Source organism: Zootoca vivipara, chromosome 5 (genome assembly GCF_965207765.1).
Source record: "Zootoca vivipara chromosome 5, rZooViv2.hap1.1, whole genome shotgun sequence".
Classification (NCBI taxonomy): domain Eukaryota; kingdom Metazoa; phylum Chordata; class Lepidosauria; order Squamata; family Lacertidae; genus Zootoca; species Zootoca vivipara.
The window spans coordinates 93,172,352-93,193,179 of record NC_142588.1 but is presented as its reverse complement, the minus strand read 5'-3'; the positions used below and the strand labels follow the sequence as shown (position 1 = coordinate 93,193,179).

The following is a 20,828-nucleotide window of genomic DNA, read 5'->3' as shown; positions in this document are numbered from 1 at the left end:
ATGGCACAGATTCTACTTACATTTTGGCCCCCAAGACCCTTCATATATATTACTGAGAGAAGAAGCCTGTTTAGACCTTTCTTAAATTTGTCCCCCAATTGCCCCTTCTTCAACCTTTCAGCCTAAATCTTCCCAGTGTTTCACCCCAAATGAAATGGAGCAGGGGGAGGAATGAGCCATCATGGTGTTCTTCTTACGCTACATCAGATATACATACGTGGAGCCTGAGGAGTGGAAGGACTTCTTGCTGGGAGCTGCACTCCTCTTGATGTCTGCATCTAAATCACAGCACAAATGAAGCGGGGGGAGGTTAGACGTGGCAAAGGCCACGCTGGACTTCTGGATAGGTTAACGCATATCCTGTATACCTCCTTCCTGTATACCTGAAGGAGCGTCTCCACCCCCATCATTCAGCCCGGACACTGAGATCCAACGCCGAGGGCCTTCTGGCGGTTCCCTCATTGCGAGGTTACACGGAACCAAGCAGAGGGCCTTCTTGGTAGTGGTGCCTGCCCTGTGGAACGCCCTCCCATCAGATGTCAAGGAAATAAGCAGCTATCCTATTTTTTAAAAGACATCTGAAGGCAGCCCTGTTTAGGGAAGTTTTAAATATTTAATGCTGTATTGTTTTTAACACTCGATTGGGAGCTGCCCAGAGTGGATGGGGAAACTCAGCCAGATGGTCGGGGTATGTATAAATAAATAAATTATTATTATTATTATTATTATTATTATTATTATTATATCATCACAATTTTACAACAAGGAACTGATCTATAGCAGAGATGGGCAAATTCGCCTATGGACCAAGGCCTTCTCACAATGGACTGCTTCAAAGTCTGCCCACTTTCTGCACCATCCACAGAGAGTGCCTCAAGAAGGGTGTCAGAGCCTGCGTTCAAGGTTTCTAAGACTAAAGTAAACAGAAGCCACATCTGGCATCTAACACAATTTTATCTGATCCGCTCCACCCCAAATTATGCGTTGTTGTTGTTGTTTATTTATTTATACCCCGCCCATCTGGCTGGGTTTCTCCCGCCACTCTGGGCGGCTTCCAACAAATACCAAAATACATTAAAATATCACAGATTAAAAACTTCCTTAAACAGGGTTGCCTTTAGGTGTTTTCTAAATGTCAGGTAGTTGTTTATCTCCTTGACCTCCGATGGGAGGGCGTTCCATAGGGCGGGCGCCACCACCTAGAAGGCCCTCTGCCTGGTTCCCTGTAGCTTTGCTTCTCATAGCGAGGGAACCGCCAGAAGGCCCTTGGCGCTGGATCTCTCATGCGCTGGATCGCTCATGCTTGTTGGAAGCATGAGGCATTGATTCGTAGCTGCTTGCATCCTTCCCAATTAAGAAGCGAGACTGCTATAGAGACCTCCAAGGTGGCCTCAGTTCCTGAGCATGTTGGCACATACCAGGAGGGAAGAGATGCTTTGTTCACCCAAGTATTGTTGCTCCCACGGCATGGCTTGATAGGTGGTTCTCCCATCAGAAAATGAGTAGGTTATTCCCCAGTTTAAGCCACATATTCCCTCACCTAATATCATCTACCACCCCATTTTGGCATAATTCTGTGGGGGGCTGTTATAATGAATGGCTTTAAAAAGCAACTATTTTTCCTTCCATAAGACACACTTTTTTCATCCTAAAAAGTAAGAAGAAATGTCTGTGCGTCTTATGGGGCGAATGTGTGGTCCCTGGAGCCGAATTGCCCAGGGGCTAAAGGCAGATTTTTAAAGAAAGAGCTAAAGGCTAACAAGAGGGAATGAGCTGAAAGGAACCCGCTCAGCAGCTGATTGCAAGAGATCCGAGAGGGAGATAAGAGAGCTAGCTCCCTTCCCGCCCCTTGCCTAGGCCTCAATTGTTGTCTGCAGAGGGAGACATGTGAGTGGCCGATTAGATTATCTGTCTGGAAACTGTAGAAATGGGTCCCTTTCCTTTCCTTTACTATAGAAGTTGCAGAACTGTGAGTTGAACCCCATAAAAACAGGATTTTTTCCCCTTTGCAAGGAAACTCAGCAACTTTGAGCTGATCCTAAAAAATGGAGCTTTCCCCCTTTGCAAAAAAGATGCACAACTCTGAGCTGACCCCCCCCCCAAAAAAGGGGCTTTTCCCATTTGCAAAAAAAGCTGCACAACTTTGAGCTGATCCTTAAAAAAAATTGGAGCTTTCCCCCTTTGCAAAAGAAGCTTCCTCAAATATTTAATGGGGGGGATTCAAGAAAGCAAAAATATTATTTTTTCTTGTTTTCCTCCTCTAAAAAACTAGGTGTGTCCTATGGCCAGGTGCGTCCCATGGAGCGAAAAATATGGTACACTCTAAATAACTAAATGGCAGATTAGTTGCCCAGTGGCTATTAGCCTTGACGGGCCCCATTCCAGAGAGGAGGAGTTATGGACTGCTAGAAATTGTGGGTTATTTATCTATGATGTGGAAGATCACAATCAGGCCCTGCTTGTAAACTTCCACAGGGCACCTACCGTGTTTCTCCAAAACTAAGACACCGTCTTATATTTATTTTTCCTCAAAAAAAAAAAACCCACGACGGCTTATTTTCAGGGGATGTCTATTTTTATCACTATGGCTTATTTTGGGGGTATGGCTTATTTTCGGAGAAACACGGTAGTTGTCCACCATTAGCAGAAAGGCCACCAATCTGACCTGGTCTGCCAATTCTTAAAAGGTCCCCAAAGGTTTTGCTAGCCACAGTTGCTCACACTGGCCTAACCCTTCTATCAACACCAGCAAGCAGCTAAGAGAGCGAGAACCGTAGGACATGACTACCATGGGGGAAGATGGAAAGCTTATAAGCCATGCAGGGAAGTAGCTGCTAGCTGTTTAGCTTACCCGAAGAAACACACACATAGGGAAATAAGTTAGTTATGACGTGTTAGTAGAGACTTAATAAAAAAAATTCCTTCAGTAGCACCTTAAAGACCAACTAAGTTTTTATTTTGGTATGAGCTTTCGTGTGCATGCACACTTCTTCAGATACACTGAAACAGAAGCCACCAGACCCTTATGTATATTCAGAGGGGGGGTGATGGGAATGGGTGATGGGCTGTAAGGGTGGTAAACCTGTTGATGGCTGTTAACGACTGCTGATTACTGCAATAGGTCCTGCGGGGGACCTATTGCCCTTGTTTTTCCCCCGCAGGACCTATTGCAGTAATCAGCAGTCATTAACAGCCATCAACAGGTTTACCACTCTTACAGCCCATCACCCATTCCCATCACCCCCCCCCCCACCCTCTGAATATATATAAGGGTCTGGTTGCTTCTGTTTCAGTGTATCTGAAGAAGTGTACATGCACACGAAAGCTCATACCAAAATAAAAACTTAGTTGGTCTTTAAGGTGCTACTGAAGGAATTTTTTTATTTTACCTGTAACTAGAGAGACTTAGTCACTCAAGAGTGTGTGTGTGTGTGTGTGTGTGTGGACACAATTCAAACTGGTCACTATGCCAGTCAAAATGTGACAGTTTGCATTTGATATCACTGCTATTGTAGCCTTCAGTGGACTGCAAAAGGGCGGGCTCCGGAAGTCCCAGATAGATTGTAACAGAAATGTCCCTCCCACAGCGATGTATGTTGTACAACTGATAGGTTTTTGCTGCTTTATCAAAACCGCCTGGTTTAGACCAGACTTTGGCCCATACAGTATTTGCTTTGTTTTGCTCTCACCTCTGTTTATATTCTCAGTGCCAAAAGGTGGAAATATACATTGATTATAGAAGGCAACTGCAATCTCTCTGCTAGGCAAAATTCCCTATATGAACTGATTCAGACCCAGTGATCATCATGTGAGGCCCTTCTTCATGTGGCAACGGGCCTTTCCTGTGGTGGCTCTGTTTGCAGAATGCTCTCCCCAGGGATACTTTCCTGGTGCCTTCATTACATATCTTTTTATATAAAACGTTTCTCTATAACTAGGCTGATAAATGTGTTTAAGGGAGTGGGGTTATTCGTGTGCTTTCGCTTTTGTTTTATTATGCATTTTGCGTTTTCTTTTTTGCGGAGGGAATTCTATAACATGCAAACGCTGCAGGTAAGCACCTAAGTCATGACATGCAATACACCCCAAGGGCGATCTAACTAGTTGTGCCCACATGACACAGACAGACCGACACACACAGAGTGAGGTTACTACCTGAAAACAAGGAAGCCATTGAGACTGACAGGCCATTCTTGGATATTTGAGTCAGGTTAGATCCATCGTTACCATCTGTAAGATACGGTGACGACAAAATATTGCATGTCAGCGGAAGAAGGGGGGGGGGAGGTGTAAGCACAACCAGAGCAAGGATAGGAGAGACTCCCAATAGCCCAGGGCCCTTCAAATCAGACCAGTGGCTTTCAAATTTTCTACCCTGAGGGAATTCTTTCCATGTCAAATTTGTCTGCCAAGTAACCCTTGCACACCACAAATTATTCTGGAGCATAGCTGTGTGCGCACACACGCACATAAGGTGCTGGCCAGGCCCCCACTGCCATCCAAAATGCACCAGATAATGCAATTGACACCCCCTGCTTGCAGGTGCAAGCTGACTTCATTGGGGAGCCTCTGAGAGGCTTCTGGGGCATCCCAGAATTCCACAGGATACAGTTTGAAAACCACTGAATGATGGGGTTCAGAAGATCCCACCAACTCTGAGCTCTTGATCCTTTCCCCTCCTCCCTCTCCCCAACACACAGTATTCCAAGCACAGCCAGGCCAACTGCACAACTGCTCCTCCGGGTCTTGGCTGCTTAGCTATTCCTTGCTTCAAAGTGAGTTTCCAAGTTTCATACCAGCAATGTTTTGTGGCTGATGCCAAAAAAGGTAGAGTATTTACTTTTGTTTCTCTGATCTCTCTTAAAAAGTTTGACAGGGTACAAACTTGACTAGGAAGCTTCCACAGGGGTTAGGGAGCATTACCCAGGCTACTCTAGTCTACTTTTGTAAGGATGTTTGCTGGGCTATTTTCTCTGCCATGCTCTTCTTTGGCAGGAGCAGGGTAATCATGTACAGACAGAATAAGGATTGGCTCACTTCCCTAATGGCCAAACTCCAAACACACTGTGGTCTCCAGCCCAGGTAATATGTGCACTGGGACTGATCCTGCACTCTGCACAACTAGCTTTGGCTGTTCCAAGTGCAAGTACCTCCTCCACACTTCCCACTTTTAAAATTTAGAACTGATCCTTTCTTTCAAAAGCCAGCGCGATTCTGCCCTGTGAACATGCCTTTGGAGGGGATTCAAACAGTAAGCTTCAAGTTGGAATAAGCAAGCATGGGCAAGCCTCCCCCCAATTATAACAACAGCCTTCAAATTTGCATCTTCACTGAAAGGACCCATCAGCAAGGACACTTTCATGCCGACAGGGTAGCAAATGATAATCACAATTATCTTCCCAAGGCCCATAGTCTGTGCTTTTCCATTCCTGTTGTCCCTACTGTTCTGATACTAGAGAACTGTTTCACTCCCATTTTTAGAGCTGGACAACGCAAGCAAAGATTATTGTCCTCAGAGTCAGTCACACACAGAGTCCTGAGAAGGTCCCAGGTTAAGTCCCTGAAATCTGCAGTTAAAAAGGATCGCGAACTTGTGCTTGGAAGCATTTCTGCCAAGGACCTGGGAGAGCTACTGCCAACCTGGGCATACAACCTTGGGCCAGCTGGACCAAGTGCCCCTGTATAAGGGAGCTTCGTATGCATAAGGCTCATTATACCAATTCCATCTTACCTCTAATCTCATACTCGTCAACCTCTTCTGCTGAACCTGAGTCAGACAAGTGTGTCGAGTCCCGGGAGCCGAAGTGGGATCCACTGTCTGTTGCCATAAGACCTGGGAGAACAGCGGTAGAAAAAGAAAGACTACAGTGCACGTCAGAATCTGTCTGGTTCAGCCTTGGCCAGCCTGGCACCCTCTATGCTTTGGGCTACAATTCCCATCACCCTTGGCCAGTACATTAATTCAAGCTGGCCATTATTTTATTATTAATAATATTTTATTAAAATTTCTTGGTTTACAAAGGTATGCACAATGTCTCTTTTTTCAAGTTACATTTTCCATCGGTCAATTTCATTTGTTGAGACATTAGGGTTACATTAGGAAGAAAAGGGGGGAAGAGGTGGGGGGGCATGGTGGGTGGGGGTGGGGTCGGGAGGCGATGCTTCTATTTTGCTTAATGTATGTGTGGGGTTTTGTGTCAGCGTCATTTGTACAGGTTCTCTTTGCTATTTGCTTGTGTTCCTTTGGTGGTGAGAGAAATTGGGGTTGGCCTAGGACAGGCATCCCCAAACTGCAGCCCTCCAGATGTTTTGACCTACAACTCCCATGAGCCCTAGCTAACAGGACCAGTGGTTGGGGAAGATGGGAATTGTAGTCCAAAACATCTGGAGGGCAGAAGTTTGGGGATGCCTGGCCTAGGGTGTGGTTGCTTGTTTGTGATTGGCTGTAGTGAACTTTGTTTTCGTATGTGAGTGGGGTGGGTGGGTGTTTTTGAATCAGGTTAGCCATATTGATTTGTATGCTATTGCTGGATTCTTGTCGTTGCCTTGTTGGGCTGTGTATGTGATAAAGGGGAGCCATACAGGGGTGAAGGTATCTTCTTCTATTTGTCCCCGTTTCAGTTTCAGTTTATTGGTTAATTTTTCTAGCAGGGCTGTTTCCCTTACAATTTGGTACCATTGGTCCATGCTTACTCCTGATAGGTCTCTCCACTGTCTTGCTATGATGCTTCTGGTTGCTGAGAGTAGGTGGGTTATGAGTTCTTTGTGATGTGAGTGGGCATTATTGTCATGGAATATGTTTAGTAGGACCAGTTCTGGGGTGATTTCTAATACTTGCTTAGTTATTTTACATATTTGTTGTATGGCTCAAGCTGGCCATTATAAGCACAGTAAGAAGCAGCACATTCCTTCACTTATTTCCTTCTCCATCCCTTCCCCCTCTTGTCTATTAGTTCCTGCAGGCAAGGACTGCCTTCTTTCAAAATCTGTGCACATTTACTTAGTCAAAGTTTAGGTGTTTTAACAATCATAGAAGTTGCAGGAGAAAGTTCTCTCTTTTCACTCAAGTCACCTCATTGATGGGTTCTGCATGATCAAAAGTTTAACTAACCCAGTGCTGAAACAAGGGGAAAGAAAGTGCCTGTGGGTAACTAGAGGCTCTCAAATAATTCACAGAACCTCTTATGCTGAGACCATAAACACAGATAAACCAGAAGCACAAAAACTTAGGGCCATCTTTTTAATAAAGATGTGTATGTTACTGAAGTATGCAAATTTCACCACTGATACACTTTCTAATAACCAGGCAGCCCTCAAGACAATAAGCCAGACTAAATACACACACACCCTTAGACAACCACAGCAGCTCTATTGGTTTGGATCCAAAACAGCTCCATCCTGGGGTAATCCAGGATATACATGTGGTAAGAATTCACTTCTACACCACCTTGTTCGTTACCCAAGTGCGGAGCCACCTTTTAAATAAACCACAGAACTAAGGAAACTATTTTCAAGTCCAGCATCCAGGAGGGACCCAATGTTTATTTCTATTGCAACAGGACAGAGCTCAACTTAAGTGCCAGCTGAAAAGAGTGTAGGGCTAAACCTGTAGAGTACAAGATCAGCATGGGCCATGTATAGGTCTTCTTGCCTGCTTGGATTGCCCAGTCCCTCCTGAGTGAGCCCCAGAAACAAGTTTCTCTTTCTGCCTGAAATGCAAATAAAGCCTTTTCCATCTTATCAGACTGCCTCCTTTCATCCTCATTCATGTGAATCTGTTACCATGAGTCTCCTTGTTGATTTCTTTAAAAAGGAGATGAAGGAAGCAAGGATGCCCTGAGTGGGGGAGAAGTAGATTTCCAGCAGGCCACTTCCTGCTCCGGCCATTGGCTCCTATGACAAAACTAAAAGGCAAGGCTAAACCCCTCTAGGTGTTTTGTGATCCTCAGATGCTGCACACACAAACAGAGCCGTAATCTGCACTACACTAGAATAATAGAATCATAGAGTTGGAAGAGACCACAAGGGCCATCCAGTCCAACCCCCTAGGGTGGAATTTGGTATGGAACATAAACTTTAGTTGCCCCACCCCTCGCCCCATGGGTCTCATTTCTATCTCTTTTTTGTTACTAGCTTCTACCAAGGATAGATCCTGAAAAACAACACCCAGATTGAATTGCACTTCCAGGGGTCAGGAAAGAAAGCTTCAGTGCAACTCATTCATGCTCTGACATGATAAGAAGCAGAAGGCCATCCATTAATCTTGCTGAATTGGCATAAGAATAAAGGTTTCTTTGGCAAGAGGATATCAAGCTGTGGCACTATCCGGGATCTGCACCCTCGGAAATAGCCTCAGGGATCCAGTCACTTAAATCCCCAAAGAAGCCTTCAACACAGCAAAAGGAAGAGCTGGAAGGAAGCACCCACTGTCGGAGCTGATCTCCCGGTACGCTGGGTGGAGGTGCCGTGTCCTGATCTGTTGTCGGCGGATGCGGATTTTCTGTTGGAGCTCCTGGATCTCCTTGTCGCTGTCCTCCTCCTCCTCTTCCAGCTGCCTGTTCGTCATATTGCACTTCATCAGCTCAATGGCAGCAATGAGCGACTCGCAGATGCTGAAGTGAGCATTTTCCTGGGGTGAAAGGAAGAGAAGCAGCAGAGTTAAGTTTTGCACAAGACTCAAAAGGAGGGAGCAGTTCTCCAGAGAAAGAGACAATGGGTTTGCAGGGGAGTGGGATAGGTGGCATGACAGCTGTCTAAATATCTTTCAATACTCAAGCCCGGTAATAAAACAAAAACAAAAACTTTGGCAGTCCTGTGCAAAATCTACACCATTGTAGAATATGGGCATGCACAGAAATCTGTGGTTTGCTTCATTTCCACCAACCCACCCCCAAATATTTTTCTAGCCCTTATGGTTCGGGGTGTAATTTTTTTAATGTACTTGATGTTGCATTAAAAAAAAAACACCAACATTTGCCAAGGCAGGAACTTTTCTATCAACCGCATTAGTAATAATTTTACTGTTCAGCTCAAAGTCATAACAAAAACAAATGGAACATTCAAAAGTGAGCCACAAAGTTAAGTTTCCTGTTGGCCAATGCAAATAAGGAAACACATGAATCACAGTTCTCATTATCAGACAGAAAACAAACCAACAGAAATAAAATTATTCCCGACACTAAACTCTGAGCAATATTTTTCACGAGGATCCTTAAAAAGAGGACATGTTTAAAACACTGCTAACTTGGGTGCTAGTGTTGATTATTTTATTGTCAGCCCTTCCTTAATTGCCTGTATCACATAAATAGATACTTTGGACCACACAGAAAGTGATCCCTATCCTCTCTCCATCTTACATTTCAATACTGCTGGACTTCAGCCAGCTTATCAATGTAACAGGAATAGAAAGGCCTTGGGGATCAGATGACCAAGATGGTCTGCAGCCCTTCCTCGCCCTATCAGGAATCTTATGAGGTGTAAGGAATTGATACTGCCTGAAAAAATTGAGTGCCAAAGACATTCCTGTCATCTTACAGACAAGCAAGAGACCCCAAGCATATATATGGTTCCCGGGCAGCTACACACCCACCCAGGCACTGGCCATATATCCTGGGAGTCGCTGCTCTCTGTGTTTTTCTCTCACTATTTCATGCAAGCCCCCTGCTAATCTCACATTTCACTTCTTCTATTGCCTACCTTTTCCAGGTCTGCACAGCTGCCAAAATCTTGCTCTGACAAGTAACTTATCAGGGACTGGCCTTCTGAGGGCCTCCGGAACATCCCTTCCCCAGAGCTTAGATACTGCCCGGTATCTGATGGAGAAAGAAAAGTTAAAGGAAAAATACTGTTCAATTGCTATGAACTTCGTCAAGCGGTGGCTCACGCAGGACTAGGGCAGTCAGAATCCTTTGGGAATGGTGGAAGATGCAAAGTCATTCGGAAAACCTCGCAAGGTCTGTGCTGGCTCTAGCGCCTGCTTCTCTATTGTCAATAGGCCTTGGGTAGCCAATGTGGTACCTTCCAGATTTTGTTGGACTCCAACTTCCATCAGCTCCAGCCAGCATGGCAAATGGTCAGGGATGATGGGAGTTGCAGTCTAATGACAACTGGGGGGGGCACCACATTGGCTACATCTGCTGAAGGCCATTTGAAGCTGGAGGGGCACAGCTCTTAGCAAAAACCTGCATCAAAAACTGGAAAAGGCTCACACACCATGCTGATGCCCAACTCCGAAGGAGAGCTGAGATACAGGCAAAAAAAGAACCTAACAAAAGCCCTACAGTGCTCACCGTATTCCATGTAAACAGATCCAGGGGTGCTCATCTGGCTGCTCTGCATCGAGCAGGACATGCTGCCTTGGAACCTGGAAATGTCTCCACTGGACTCTAGGGATAATATAAAGAAAGGCTGAGTCAACTGCCATGATCAGAACGAGCCACAGGATGGGGCATGAACAAAATTGAATGGGACAAAGCGATACATCATGAAATATGTGAAAAAAACAAAGTCAACAAGATGGAAGGTGCAGTAACATTTGGGCAAACAGGAGCCCAGAAGGAACCATGGAAGGCAGGCAGGCAGGCTGTGGGGCAAACTTTCATGGACAGAGGCAGAAATCATGCATGTGCTCAAGCAGGGGGGGGTATTCTAACAAGCTAGTCTAGATATGCCTTCACAACTGGTGCCAATAGATGTCAAGATTGGATCTTGGAGAGAGTCAGGTTCAGTATCCCAATTTAGACTTGCGACCCTCCAGTGTTTTTAGGAGACCAGCTTCCATCAGCCTCTGCTAGCCTGATTAGGGATGATGGGAGTTCAGCAGCATCTGACAGGTTCCCCATCCCTCCCCTAGGCAAACATAGGCAAGTTGTTGTCTATTGCGTGCCATAAAAAAAAGCTTTCCTGTGAGACCACCGTAAAGCACTCTGTTGCAAAGTTTGGCTTGATGATTCTCCAGAAACTTCAGCTACTTACTATGAAGGCCACTCCAAAATATGCACTGAATCCTTGGCACACAATTAAACTATGCTGTTTTACATCTATAAAGTGCTGAATGGTTTGGGCTCAACATACCAGGGACCACCTTCACCCACATGGCCACGTCACCTTACCATTTCTGAAACTAAATGTTCCTGGGGATCACCAGTGCCTGCCAGTAACTCCCTCCTCTTGCTACCCTTGGAGTCTCAAAGGCAAAGCACAGCTCAAAAGCTCAAGATCTTTTTATCTAGCCTTGACGCTGAGGAGGAGGGTTATGCCAATACAGAAAGAGAAGCTTGGCCATTAGTTACATTTCACCTGGATAATTCATTTTTGTTTTTTTTTAATAAAAACGTAACTATCCTTGTTTCTTAGAATGCTGCACCACTATACAGTAGTACCTCGGTTTATGAACACAATTGGTTCCTGAAGTCTGTTCATAAACTGAAGCGTTCATAAACTGAAGCAAACTTTCCCTTGAAAGTAATGGAAAGTGGATTAATCTGTTCCAGATGGTCCGCGGAGTACTTAAACTGAAGCGTTCATAAACTGAAGCAAACTTTCCCATTGAAAGTAATGGAAAGTGGATTAATCCATTCCAGACGGGTCCGTGGAGTACTCAACCTGAAGCGTACTTAACCTGAAACATGGGTATAATTGGTTCCGGAAGTCTGTTCATAAACTGAAGCGTTCATAAACTGAAGCGATCTTTCCCATTGAAAGTAATGGAAAGTGAATTAATCCGTTCCAGATGGGTTCGCAGCGTTCGTAAACCGAAAATTCGTAAACCGAGGTGTTCATAAACCAAGGTTCCACTGTAAAATCAACTTACATGCATACTATGGTGGTTATCCCTTCCTGAAACATTCCTATGAAGTCACTGCTGAAACTCTGGACCAGGTCGCAAGGCCTTGTCCACAGTGGCTGTCCTCCAGCTTCCTGACCACACACAGAAGTCTGTCCTGACCTAGATTTCAAGTTTAGGAACAAGGCAACCTCTGAGACACAGCTACTATGGGAAAAGGCTTGCATCACTTGGGCCAGAGCATGGGCTTGACCTCCCCCAACAACTGAAGTTCCAGGGGCAGCAAAGGCTGAACGGGACAGCAGCTGGTTTTAGTGCTTTATCCCACCTGATAATGGCATGGAAAGATGATGGAGGGAAATCAACATTTGAGAGTGTGTACATCCAGAACATGCAATGGCAAAGGAGAGGGTTGAACAAGGCAAGGGAGACACTGGTGTCAACTTCAATAGCTCAGAAGGTCAGGCCCAATTTAGGGCCACTTCACAGGTTATATTCCTGCCTGCCCCACCCCCCAATAGGAAATGCACTTCCATGTAGGAAGCAATGCAGAACCCGCATGTGACAGCTATCACTGCCCAATATAGGCTACAGGGAAGTCTTCCTCATCTAGGAAAAATACAACGAATGAGGCAGTCCTTGTAGAGCTGTTTAGACTGGGTAGAACCACTCTATAAATTGACGCTTTTGGCATCATAACCAATTTTGACAAAGCTCCGAATGCAGACCAAAATCTCTTTATCAAAAAGCTTTGACATATGGGTTGCACCAAGAAGTGGAAAGCCATGATCTTTGCACTTTGACATCTCGGAGCGTGTCAAAAAACTTAGCATTGGTGGCTTCTTGGGTCAAAATGGTTAACTACAAACTACAAACTCTGCAGGACACAAAACACTCCTCCAAGACCGTTTCACAAGAACCCACACATTGAGTAGCACTGACTAGTTTCAAGTAAGGAAGGACCGTATGTACATAGTGCCCTGAATTCAGCCCAAAAGCCACTAGGAATGAATCTCCTACCACACCTTAAAACCTAGACAGAAGAAAGCCCAGTAACCAACAATGGGCCAACAAAAATAGTTTTTATATATATATAAAAAAAACCTCTTTTGTCGCCCAGAGAACCTTCATTATGGAGTGAAAAGAAATGTTACAAATCAAAATACTCAAGTTGTTGAAGGCTTCTTGAGGTTGACACCAGAGGGTTTCTATTTTACAAAGACCTTGCAAGTCAGTGCAGAAGATGCCGATGAAGGGGTGTGCAATGTGCTGGCTCCCAAACCTGCAACAGGATCTTCTATTATAATGCTGATATCTCTGTGCCCCCCTAAGGACAGGCAGCAAAGCAGAAAAGGGAGCATGAAGGAAGAGAGAGAGGAAAAAGAGAGAGGAAAGTTACTTACCAAGGCAGAATCCTGTCTGCCGCATTTTGGAGACATTGTCTTTGTTCTCCCTTGAAAGACCCCCAAAAGGTTCTGCCATTGCCCGTATACCATGAACAATACAACGGAGTAGAGATCCCAAAACAAGGCCCCAAATTTGGGGGACCAAGGGGCACACTCGAGAATCTAAGAAACTGTTGTGGGTACCTGAATCCCTCCCCCACCAAAACCAGGTAAAACACCTATACCCCCCCAAAAAAAACCTCCCCCACCCCACCCCAGCAAAAAAGGCAGCTTTCCAAAGCACTATTTAAAACAAAAAGCAAAAACAATTAAATCCAAGGAGCCATGGTGCTAACGAGTGCCATGTCTGGGACCCCAACTTTAGAGTCATTTTCTTCAAAAAAGAAAAGAAAAAAAAGAAGCCTATCAGTCATTTCAGGCTGGTTCACCAAGTTCTTCTGCCCAATTGTAATTCCCTTTTTCTTTGCCGCTTGCTGTGGCTGCTGTTGGCCTCAGCATTATCCTTTTTCCAGCAGCCCCACACAATCTCACCAATATGCTCATGCAGAATATTCTAAAGAAGCACAGTGACCAAGACTGGTGATCTTGCAGCCACTGCAGGAATCAGAAGCATGACACAGGTGGTGGCCTCTAGGGTGGCAGGTCAGGCTCTGTGGGTCCATCTTGCAGAATTTTGAGCCAAGAAGCAGCTAACTAGTGTGGAATTAACACCTATGCTAAGCATAGTACAGGCACCCCCCTGTACATAGTTCTGGGCCCTTGTGCGCATAAGTGAAATGGCGTAAATTGGGGAGCACCTTCTAAAAAGCTTCTAAGTGCCTATTTCCCCCTGCTCTACCGCTCTTTCTCCGATCTAGACCAAAATATCTAGAATTAAAGCTCTGGGGCTGGACGGAGGATGTGCAGGAAAGCAGCAGCAACACTACCCCACATGTCAGCTATTAAGCGGGGAGGCTGAGCAGCCCTCGGGTCTCTTCAGGGCTTCCTCTGCCCTCATCGACGTCCTCTTCGGACTGTGGGGAAGGTCTCCTCACAAGCCACAAGGACTCTCCAGCTCTCTTCCGCTATTTCCTGGTATGATTTTATTTATTTCCCCCGCGGTCACAGAGCAGGGGTCAAGGAATTGGGCCTGCTATTGTGTGTGTAAATTAACATGCCTATGGATGTGTCTTGCTACTTGTAGCAGGAAGCTTTACAATCCCTTTCTCAGCATGATATTCACTGTCTCGAGAAGTGCATTTTAGATGTGGGCAAAGTTAAAATACTATAGGCTGAGTGGGGGAAAGAATAATGGTGTTCTGTGTAGCATGACGGATTTCTGGGGTGGCGTCAGTAGCTCAACAAAAGGCTACCAATTTGACTCTGCATCTCCATGGCTACCTCAGCAACTATATGAATGCTGTGTGGAGAAGGAAGTTTGACATACAATTTGTTATTTCAGCAGCGTAAGTATACATAGCACTTTGCAGGATTTCTTGAGCAATGAGAGGTGCTCTGTCTCCAAAGAGCCTACAATACAAATGCCGGCCAGAAAGTCAAGAGAGGGAGAGAGAAGAACAGCAAGCAAATGTGACCAAGTGCAATTACCTGTACTCAGGTGTGGTTGCAACTGAGGCCAGGGATTAAAAGGTTAAAACAAATGTTACACTGGGGGAAAAGGAAGGTTTTGAGGGGGGATGTGAAAGAAGGGAGAGATGGCATCTTGTACTTGTCCAGAGAGGGACTTCCACAACTGGATAGCTCAGTTGGTTAGAGCATGGTGCTGATAATGCCAAGGTTGCAGGTTCAATCCCCATATGAGACAGCTGCATATTCCTGTATTGCAGGGGGTTGGACACTAGATGATCCTCAGGGTCCATTCCAACTCTACAATTCTATGATTCTATTATTCTAACTGAAGGTCGGGAAAGGAGAACAGGCAAAGTTGTGTTAGAAGATCATCACACAGCTGTGGTTAGAAGACCAAAGTCACAGACAGCTCTGTAAAGGAAACCAAGGGAATAGCAAGGCTGTGGCCAGCTTTAGAGGCAGGAGAGTCAAGGAATTTCTGCTGGAAATGAAAGGGGGTGGGAAGGCAGCCAAGGAAAGGATTTGAGAAGGGGCATCACAGGAGATGAGAGTGACTCTGGCAGACATGGGCAATAGTGGGTTCATGAAATATGGGTTACCCTTAGCCCAGCTTCAGCCGTGAATTTTGACCACTTGCTTTGGGAGCTCCCCATCTGCTTTTCTCTGATAGATAGTTATAATAGCTCATCTTCCCAGCTTGATCTCCTTCTACCGCACTGCTCCTCTAAGACCATCTATGAAGTATGTCACAAATCAAAGGGAAAGGTGAGGCAGGTTGACTGACGGGGGCAAAGTGGGATGAGGAGGGGGAGATTTTTTAAGTATTGAGAAGTGCCACACAGCTTCAACTTTCTGTTCACCAAATTTCTAGCCTCCCCCTCAAGACCTGCTTCTTTAACAAAGCCTTTCAAAATTCAGTTCAGAATTAGTCTTTAATACAACACCATGGGAAGGGCACCGGTTCAGTGGTACAACATCCGCTTTGCATGCATATGTAGGACTTGGAGAAACCCCCATAAGAAACCCTAGAGAGCTGTCAGTCAGTATGTAGACATTACTGAGCGGGATGGACCAACAGTCTGTAAGGCAACTTCCTGTTCCCATAAGAAGGGATTCCTATGTTCCACCCACAACATAGATCAATCCAGTTTGGCTCACAAAGCCATTTTCCCTCAAGCCACGCCCACCTGCCCATCAGCTGACACCCCTGATGATGTCAGCTGATGGGCAGGAGAACAGGGTTTGATGCTACGTTGGCTGCACACCCTGTTCCAAGCAGAGAGCAGGATCCTGCAGCCAAGGAAGCAGGATTTAATCTCCGCTGATCAGCTTAGCCTTTTGCTCTTCGGAGCTGGAGCAATGTTGAAAGGTGGATGTGAGGCACTTCAGAGTGGTTTACAAAACGCTTTGTGAAGCACCTGCCCTCACCTCCATTTTGACAGGCGGGTGGTTCTGAACACCCATCAAATTTGGCCCACGAGGCCGAATCTGATAAGAACCTGGCCCATGGAACCATCCAATGACACACACACACACACACACACACACCCCACTGCAAAAGCCTGAGCTAGAGCAAGTATGGGTGGGAGGGGAGGGCTTGGCTGCCCTGTACATCACTTCTGCTATTCTTTCATTGTAACCTCTTTCACCCAAATCCTGTCTTTTTTGTTAGTGGGCAGGGACCATTACAGAAGTTGAAAGTTTTTCCAGAGGCAGCTGAGTCTGTGCTCAACAGCAGCACTCGTAATATATCCGTCAACTCTTTTGCCCACACCTTACCATGCGTTTTCCCAGAGGCCACATTGGTGTCTGAATGGGAGCGTACGTGGCTCCTCTTGAGCACCCCACGGGAAGCTGACGTCTGACCCTCTGAGAAGCTGGACCTACGGAAGAGGCTCATCCCTCGGCTGCTGCTGCTGCCGCCACTTGCTCTCTGCTCTCCCAAGGAGGAAACGGACTCCTGCTTTTGGGAGCTGCTAGACGAAAACAGGTTGGAGGTGCTGCTCTCAGCACTGTTGCTAGTGGATGTGCCGGACTGAGCTGGGCTACCACAAGCCTGACTCTGCCGGCCCAGGTTCCCAATCGCCAGGTATTCTGGCCCGTCTGTGTCATCCTGGCTGGCTGCCCACGGGTCATCGTTGGCCGAGGTGCTGGCGCTCATCTCGCCAGGAAGGGAGGCATCTCTCGGGGGAGAGACGGTGAGGTGTGGAAGAGGAGCGGCTTGCCACTGGGGGGACCTGCCCTCCGGCTGCCAATGAGATGAGGCACACTGGGAGTTTTCCTGAGGCTGGCTGGTGCCACTGCAAACCCAAGTGTTTGATGGTCTCCTGTCTGGAAAGAGGTGGGGAAAGAAGGGGAAGCGGGGACTTGAGTATTTTAAGAAACAGAAATGGCAAGAGAAAAGCACAACCTAAACTACTGCACTTTGAGGTGCTGGAGCTTTTACCTTGAATGCTGGCAGAGGCGGAGTAAAGACCTGAGAAGGAGCCAAAATACCGGTGGGTCGTGCATTCAGCTGGAGGGGTACATATGGATCCAGGAAGCGCTGTGAGACTTTGGCTCTTTGTCACAGGCACAGAGGACTCGCTCTTCCTGGCAAACTGAAAGAAGGACCTAGTTAATGCACAAGGAATACACAAGGAAGTAGAGCTATAGAACCAGAAATGGAAGGAATCTAGTGGATTATCTGAATCAATCTATATTTAAGGAATAGGGTCCACATTCATTCATTCATTCATTCATTCATTTAGCCTGTGAACCCCAGATCAGCTGCCGTGGAATCCTTGGGTGTTGTAGAGGGCACATTCTAGGGGCACTAGCATGCCAGCTGTGCCTCATCAACACTGTTGTCCCATGTTAAGTGTTGCCCTAAGAAAGCTCTGTATTGCAGGGAAAGATGGGGAAGCAGAGAAGTTTGTGAACCGTTGCTGATCATCTTACTGAGGAACTCCCACTTGACTTCTGGCACCATGGAAAGCCACTCATTAAATCCAACAGCTGCCCCAAGGTGACATACAGTGAGGGGGGGGGAGTATTTGACCCCCTGCTAAATTTGCCAGTTTGCCCTCTGACGAAGAAATGACCAGTCCATAATTTTAATGGTAGGTTTATTGTAGCTGTGAGAGACAGAATAACAACAGGAAAACCCCCAGAAACCCAGAAGACAAAAGTCAGAGATTGACAGCTATTCTTTAGAGCAGGCATCCCCAAACTGCGGCCCTCCAGATGTTTTGGCCTACAACTCCCATGATCCCTAGCTAACAGGACCAGTGGTCGGGGAAGATGGGAATTGTAGTCCAAAACATCTGGAGGGCCAAAGTTTGGGGATGCCTGCTATAGAAGTAGCCCAGTAATTGCCTCATGTCTTAACCACTGTGGCTTCAGAAAATTCCCCTGGGTCCAGTCTACCTGACAGATGCTTCTGAACCAGCACTGCCATCTGCCTTCTCACAGAGAGAGCTGGCTGAGCCATTTCCTCCCGACCAGCCATTTTGCAGAGCTGCAGCAAATGCTTTGGGGCATTTAACCTCTGGGATCAAGCAGTCAAGGCACTTCTTCAAGAGTCCCCTGTTTGCTCCTGAATGAGATATTGCCTGCAGGACAACAGCAGAGCAGCATCTAGGAGGAGGGAAGCAATGAGCAAAAGGGGAGGGGACACAAACAAGAAGCAATGAGGACCCTTCTTACCATAGATGCATCTATCTGAGCTAGCAGCCGGGGGTTGTTCTGTTCGACAGCCTCCAAGCACTGTAACATGGCTGTCACATGAGCATCACTGAGCAGGAATGCGGAGTCTGCAAAAAGAATAAAAAGGGAAAAGGAAAACTCGAGCTGATATAATAATAATGATAATAATAATAATTATTATTCTTACAGTGATACCTCGACATACGAATGATTCGACTTCCGAAGTCGACAACCCCGGAAGTCTTTTTGTCCCTCGCGCCCTGCGCCTGTGCAAAGCGGCGCCCGCAGTCGGCGCATGTGCAGAAGTGCGAAACCGCGCTTCGCGCATGCACAGAAGCCCCGCTTCAACATCCGAAGACTTCAACTTACGAAGACAGCCGCAGAACGGATCGTCTTCGTAAGTCGAGGTACCACTGTATTATTATTTATTTATTTATTTATTTATTTATACCCTGCCCATCTGGCTGGGTTTCCCCCACCACTCTGGGCGGCTTCCAACAAATAGCAAAATACATTAAAATATCACAGATTAAAAACTTCCCTAAACAGGGCTGCCTTTAGGTGTTTTCTAAATGTCAGGTAGTTGTTTATCTCCTTCACCTCCAATGGGAGGGCGCCACTACCGAAAAGGCCCTCTGCCTGGTTCCCTATAGCTTTGCTTCTCCCAGTGAGGGAAGCGCCAGAAGGCCCTCGGCGCTGGACCTCAGTGTCCGGGCAGAACGATGGGGGTGGAGACGCTCCTTCAGGTATACAGGACCAAGGCCGTTTAGGGCTTTAAAGGTCAGCACCAACACTTTGAATTGTGCTCGGAAACGTAAAGGTAAAGGTAAAGGGGCCCCTGACCATCAGGTCCAGTCGTGTCCAACTCTGGGGTTGCGGCGCTCACCTCGCTCTATAGGCCGAGGGAGCCGGCCTTTGTCCGCAGACAGCTTCCGTGAACCAGAGCAGCGCACAGAAGCGCCGTTTACCTTCCCGCCGGAGCGGTCCCTATTTATCTACTTGCACTTTGATGTGCTTTTGAACTGCTAGGTGCATAGGAGCTGGGACCGAGCAACAGGAGCTCACCCCGTTGCAGGGATTTGAACCGCCGACCTTCTGATCAGCAAGCCCTAGACTCTGTGGTTTAACCCACAGCGCCACCTGGGAGCCAATGTAGGTCTCTTAGGACTGGTGTTATGTGGTCTCGGCAGCCACTCCCGGTCACATGTCTAGCTGCCGCATTCTGGATTAATTGCAGTTTCCGGGTCACCTTCAAAGGTAGCCCCATGTAGAGCGCATTGCAGTAGTCCAAGCGGGAGATAACTAGAGCATGCACCACTGTATTATTATTTCTACCCCGCCCATCTGGCTGGGTTTCCCCAGCCACTCCGGGTGGCTTCCAACAAAATATTAAAATACAGTAGTATTGGCTTATTGTTCCTTTACATGGTGAAGCACACAGTATTTGCATTCCTAATGTCCCAGTCCTCTGGGCTTCATGCTACAGAAGAGAGGGGAGAAGAAGTACCCAGGGGACGTTCAGAAGGAAGGGAGGGACTTCCTACAAGCTATGTGTTACTTAGCTTTCTATTCTTCCCCAAGGGTGCGGAGCAATTCTAAAAAATGATAATACTTTTTAAGTCAAATAAAAACCAAAAATAAAAGGATCCCCCAGCAAAAATACTGAAGAAGTTAAAAAAAAGTAGCCCTGAACTACGTACTAAAACCCAAACTTGACTGTCTTACAGTCCTTCTCGGAAAGCATTCAACACCCAATGAATTCACAGGGGAAAGATTTCTATGGTTGTGGGGCAGTCTTCAGAAGCCTCTCGCAAGTTATAAATGAGACGGCCATCTTGAAGGTGTTGGGACAAGTATCCTTGCACCTCTGCTCTTCACTCACTTAGCACTTCCCTGTTGACATACAATCAGGGAGTTGGCCAGGTCTGGTGTCATCTCCTCCAAACCCTGCTGATGCAGCTTCCCTGCACACTGGAAATCTATTGTATCAACCAGGAGAATTCTAGGCTTGCCTTCTCCACAACTTGGTAGTTTGCACTGCAGTGCAACAGGGATGGGTTCCTGTAAATGGTTCTCATGCCACATCCGTCACCAGAGAGTTCCTAGAATTAGACACAGCCAGTGACACGGAAGAAGCTCCCTCTGCAGGAACAGTCCCCTAGTATGTTCCTTGACAGTTGCATCACCCATGGACACTCCATCTCAACAGAAGAATTGCAGAAGCAGACTCTGCAGCTGTGTGACAACAACAAAGGCCTCTTGAATGTCTCCCTTCATGGCATGCCAATTAGGACAAGGGACCCCCTCCTCCCCAGCCTTCATGGTACAAGCTCTACACTTAAGGCTTTGTATCAACAGGCTGTGATCATAAGCATGCGGGG

General features: G+C 46.5%; 1 protein-coding gene across 3 annotated transcripts in view; it reads right to left on the bottom strand.

Moving 5' to 3' along the window:
* RUBCN (rubicon autophagy regulator) overlaps window positions 1-20,828 on the bottom strand; it is a 49,319-nt gene that overhangs the window by 13,303 nt on the left and 15,188 nt on the right. For 2 of the 3 annotated variants that reach the window (XM_088669315.1, XM_035132559.3), the window contains exons 5-13: window positions 18,448-18,554; window positions 17,207-17,360; window positions 16,540-17,091; window positions 10,290-10,385; window positions 9,697-9,812; window positions 8,428-8,629; window positions 5,732-5,833; window positions 4,156-4,230; window positions 218-278 (exon numbers count right to left, since the gene is read on the bottom strand). In XM_088669315.1, coding sequence (XP_088525441.1) covers window positions 218-278; window positions 4,156-4,230; window positions 5,732-5,833; window positions 8,428-8,629; window positions 9,697-9,812; window positions 10,290-10,385; window positions 16,540-17,091; window positions 17,207-17,360; window positions 18,448-18,554 — 1,465 coding nt within the window. The remainder of the gene's footprint in view (window positions 1-217; window positions 279-4,155; window positions 4,231-5,731; window positions 5,834-8,427; window positions 8,630-9,696; window positions 9,813-10,289; window positions 10,386-16,539; window positions 17,092-17,206; window positions 17,361-18,447; window positions 18,555-20,828) is intronic. The other variant, XM_035132561.3, reaches the window with a different exon arrangement.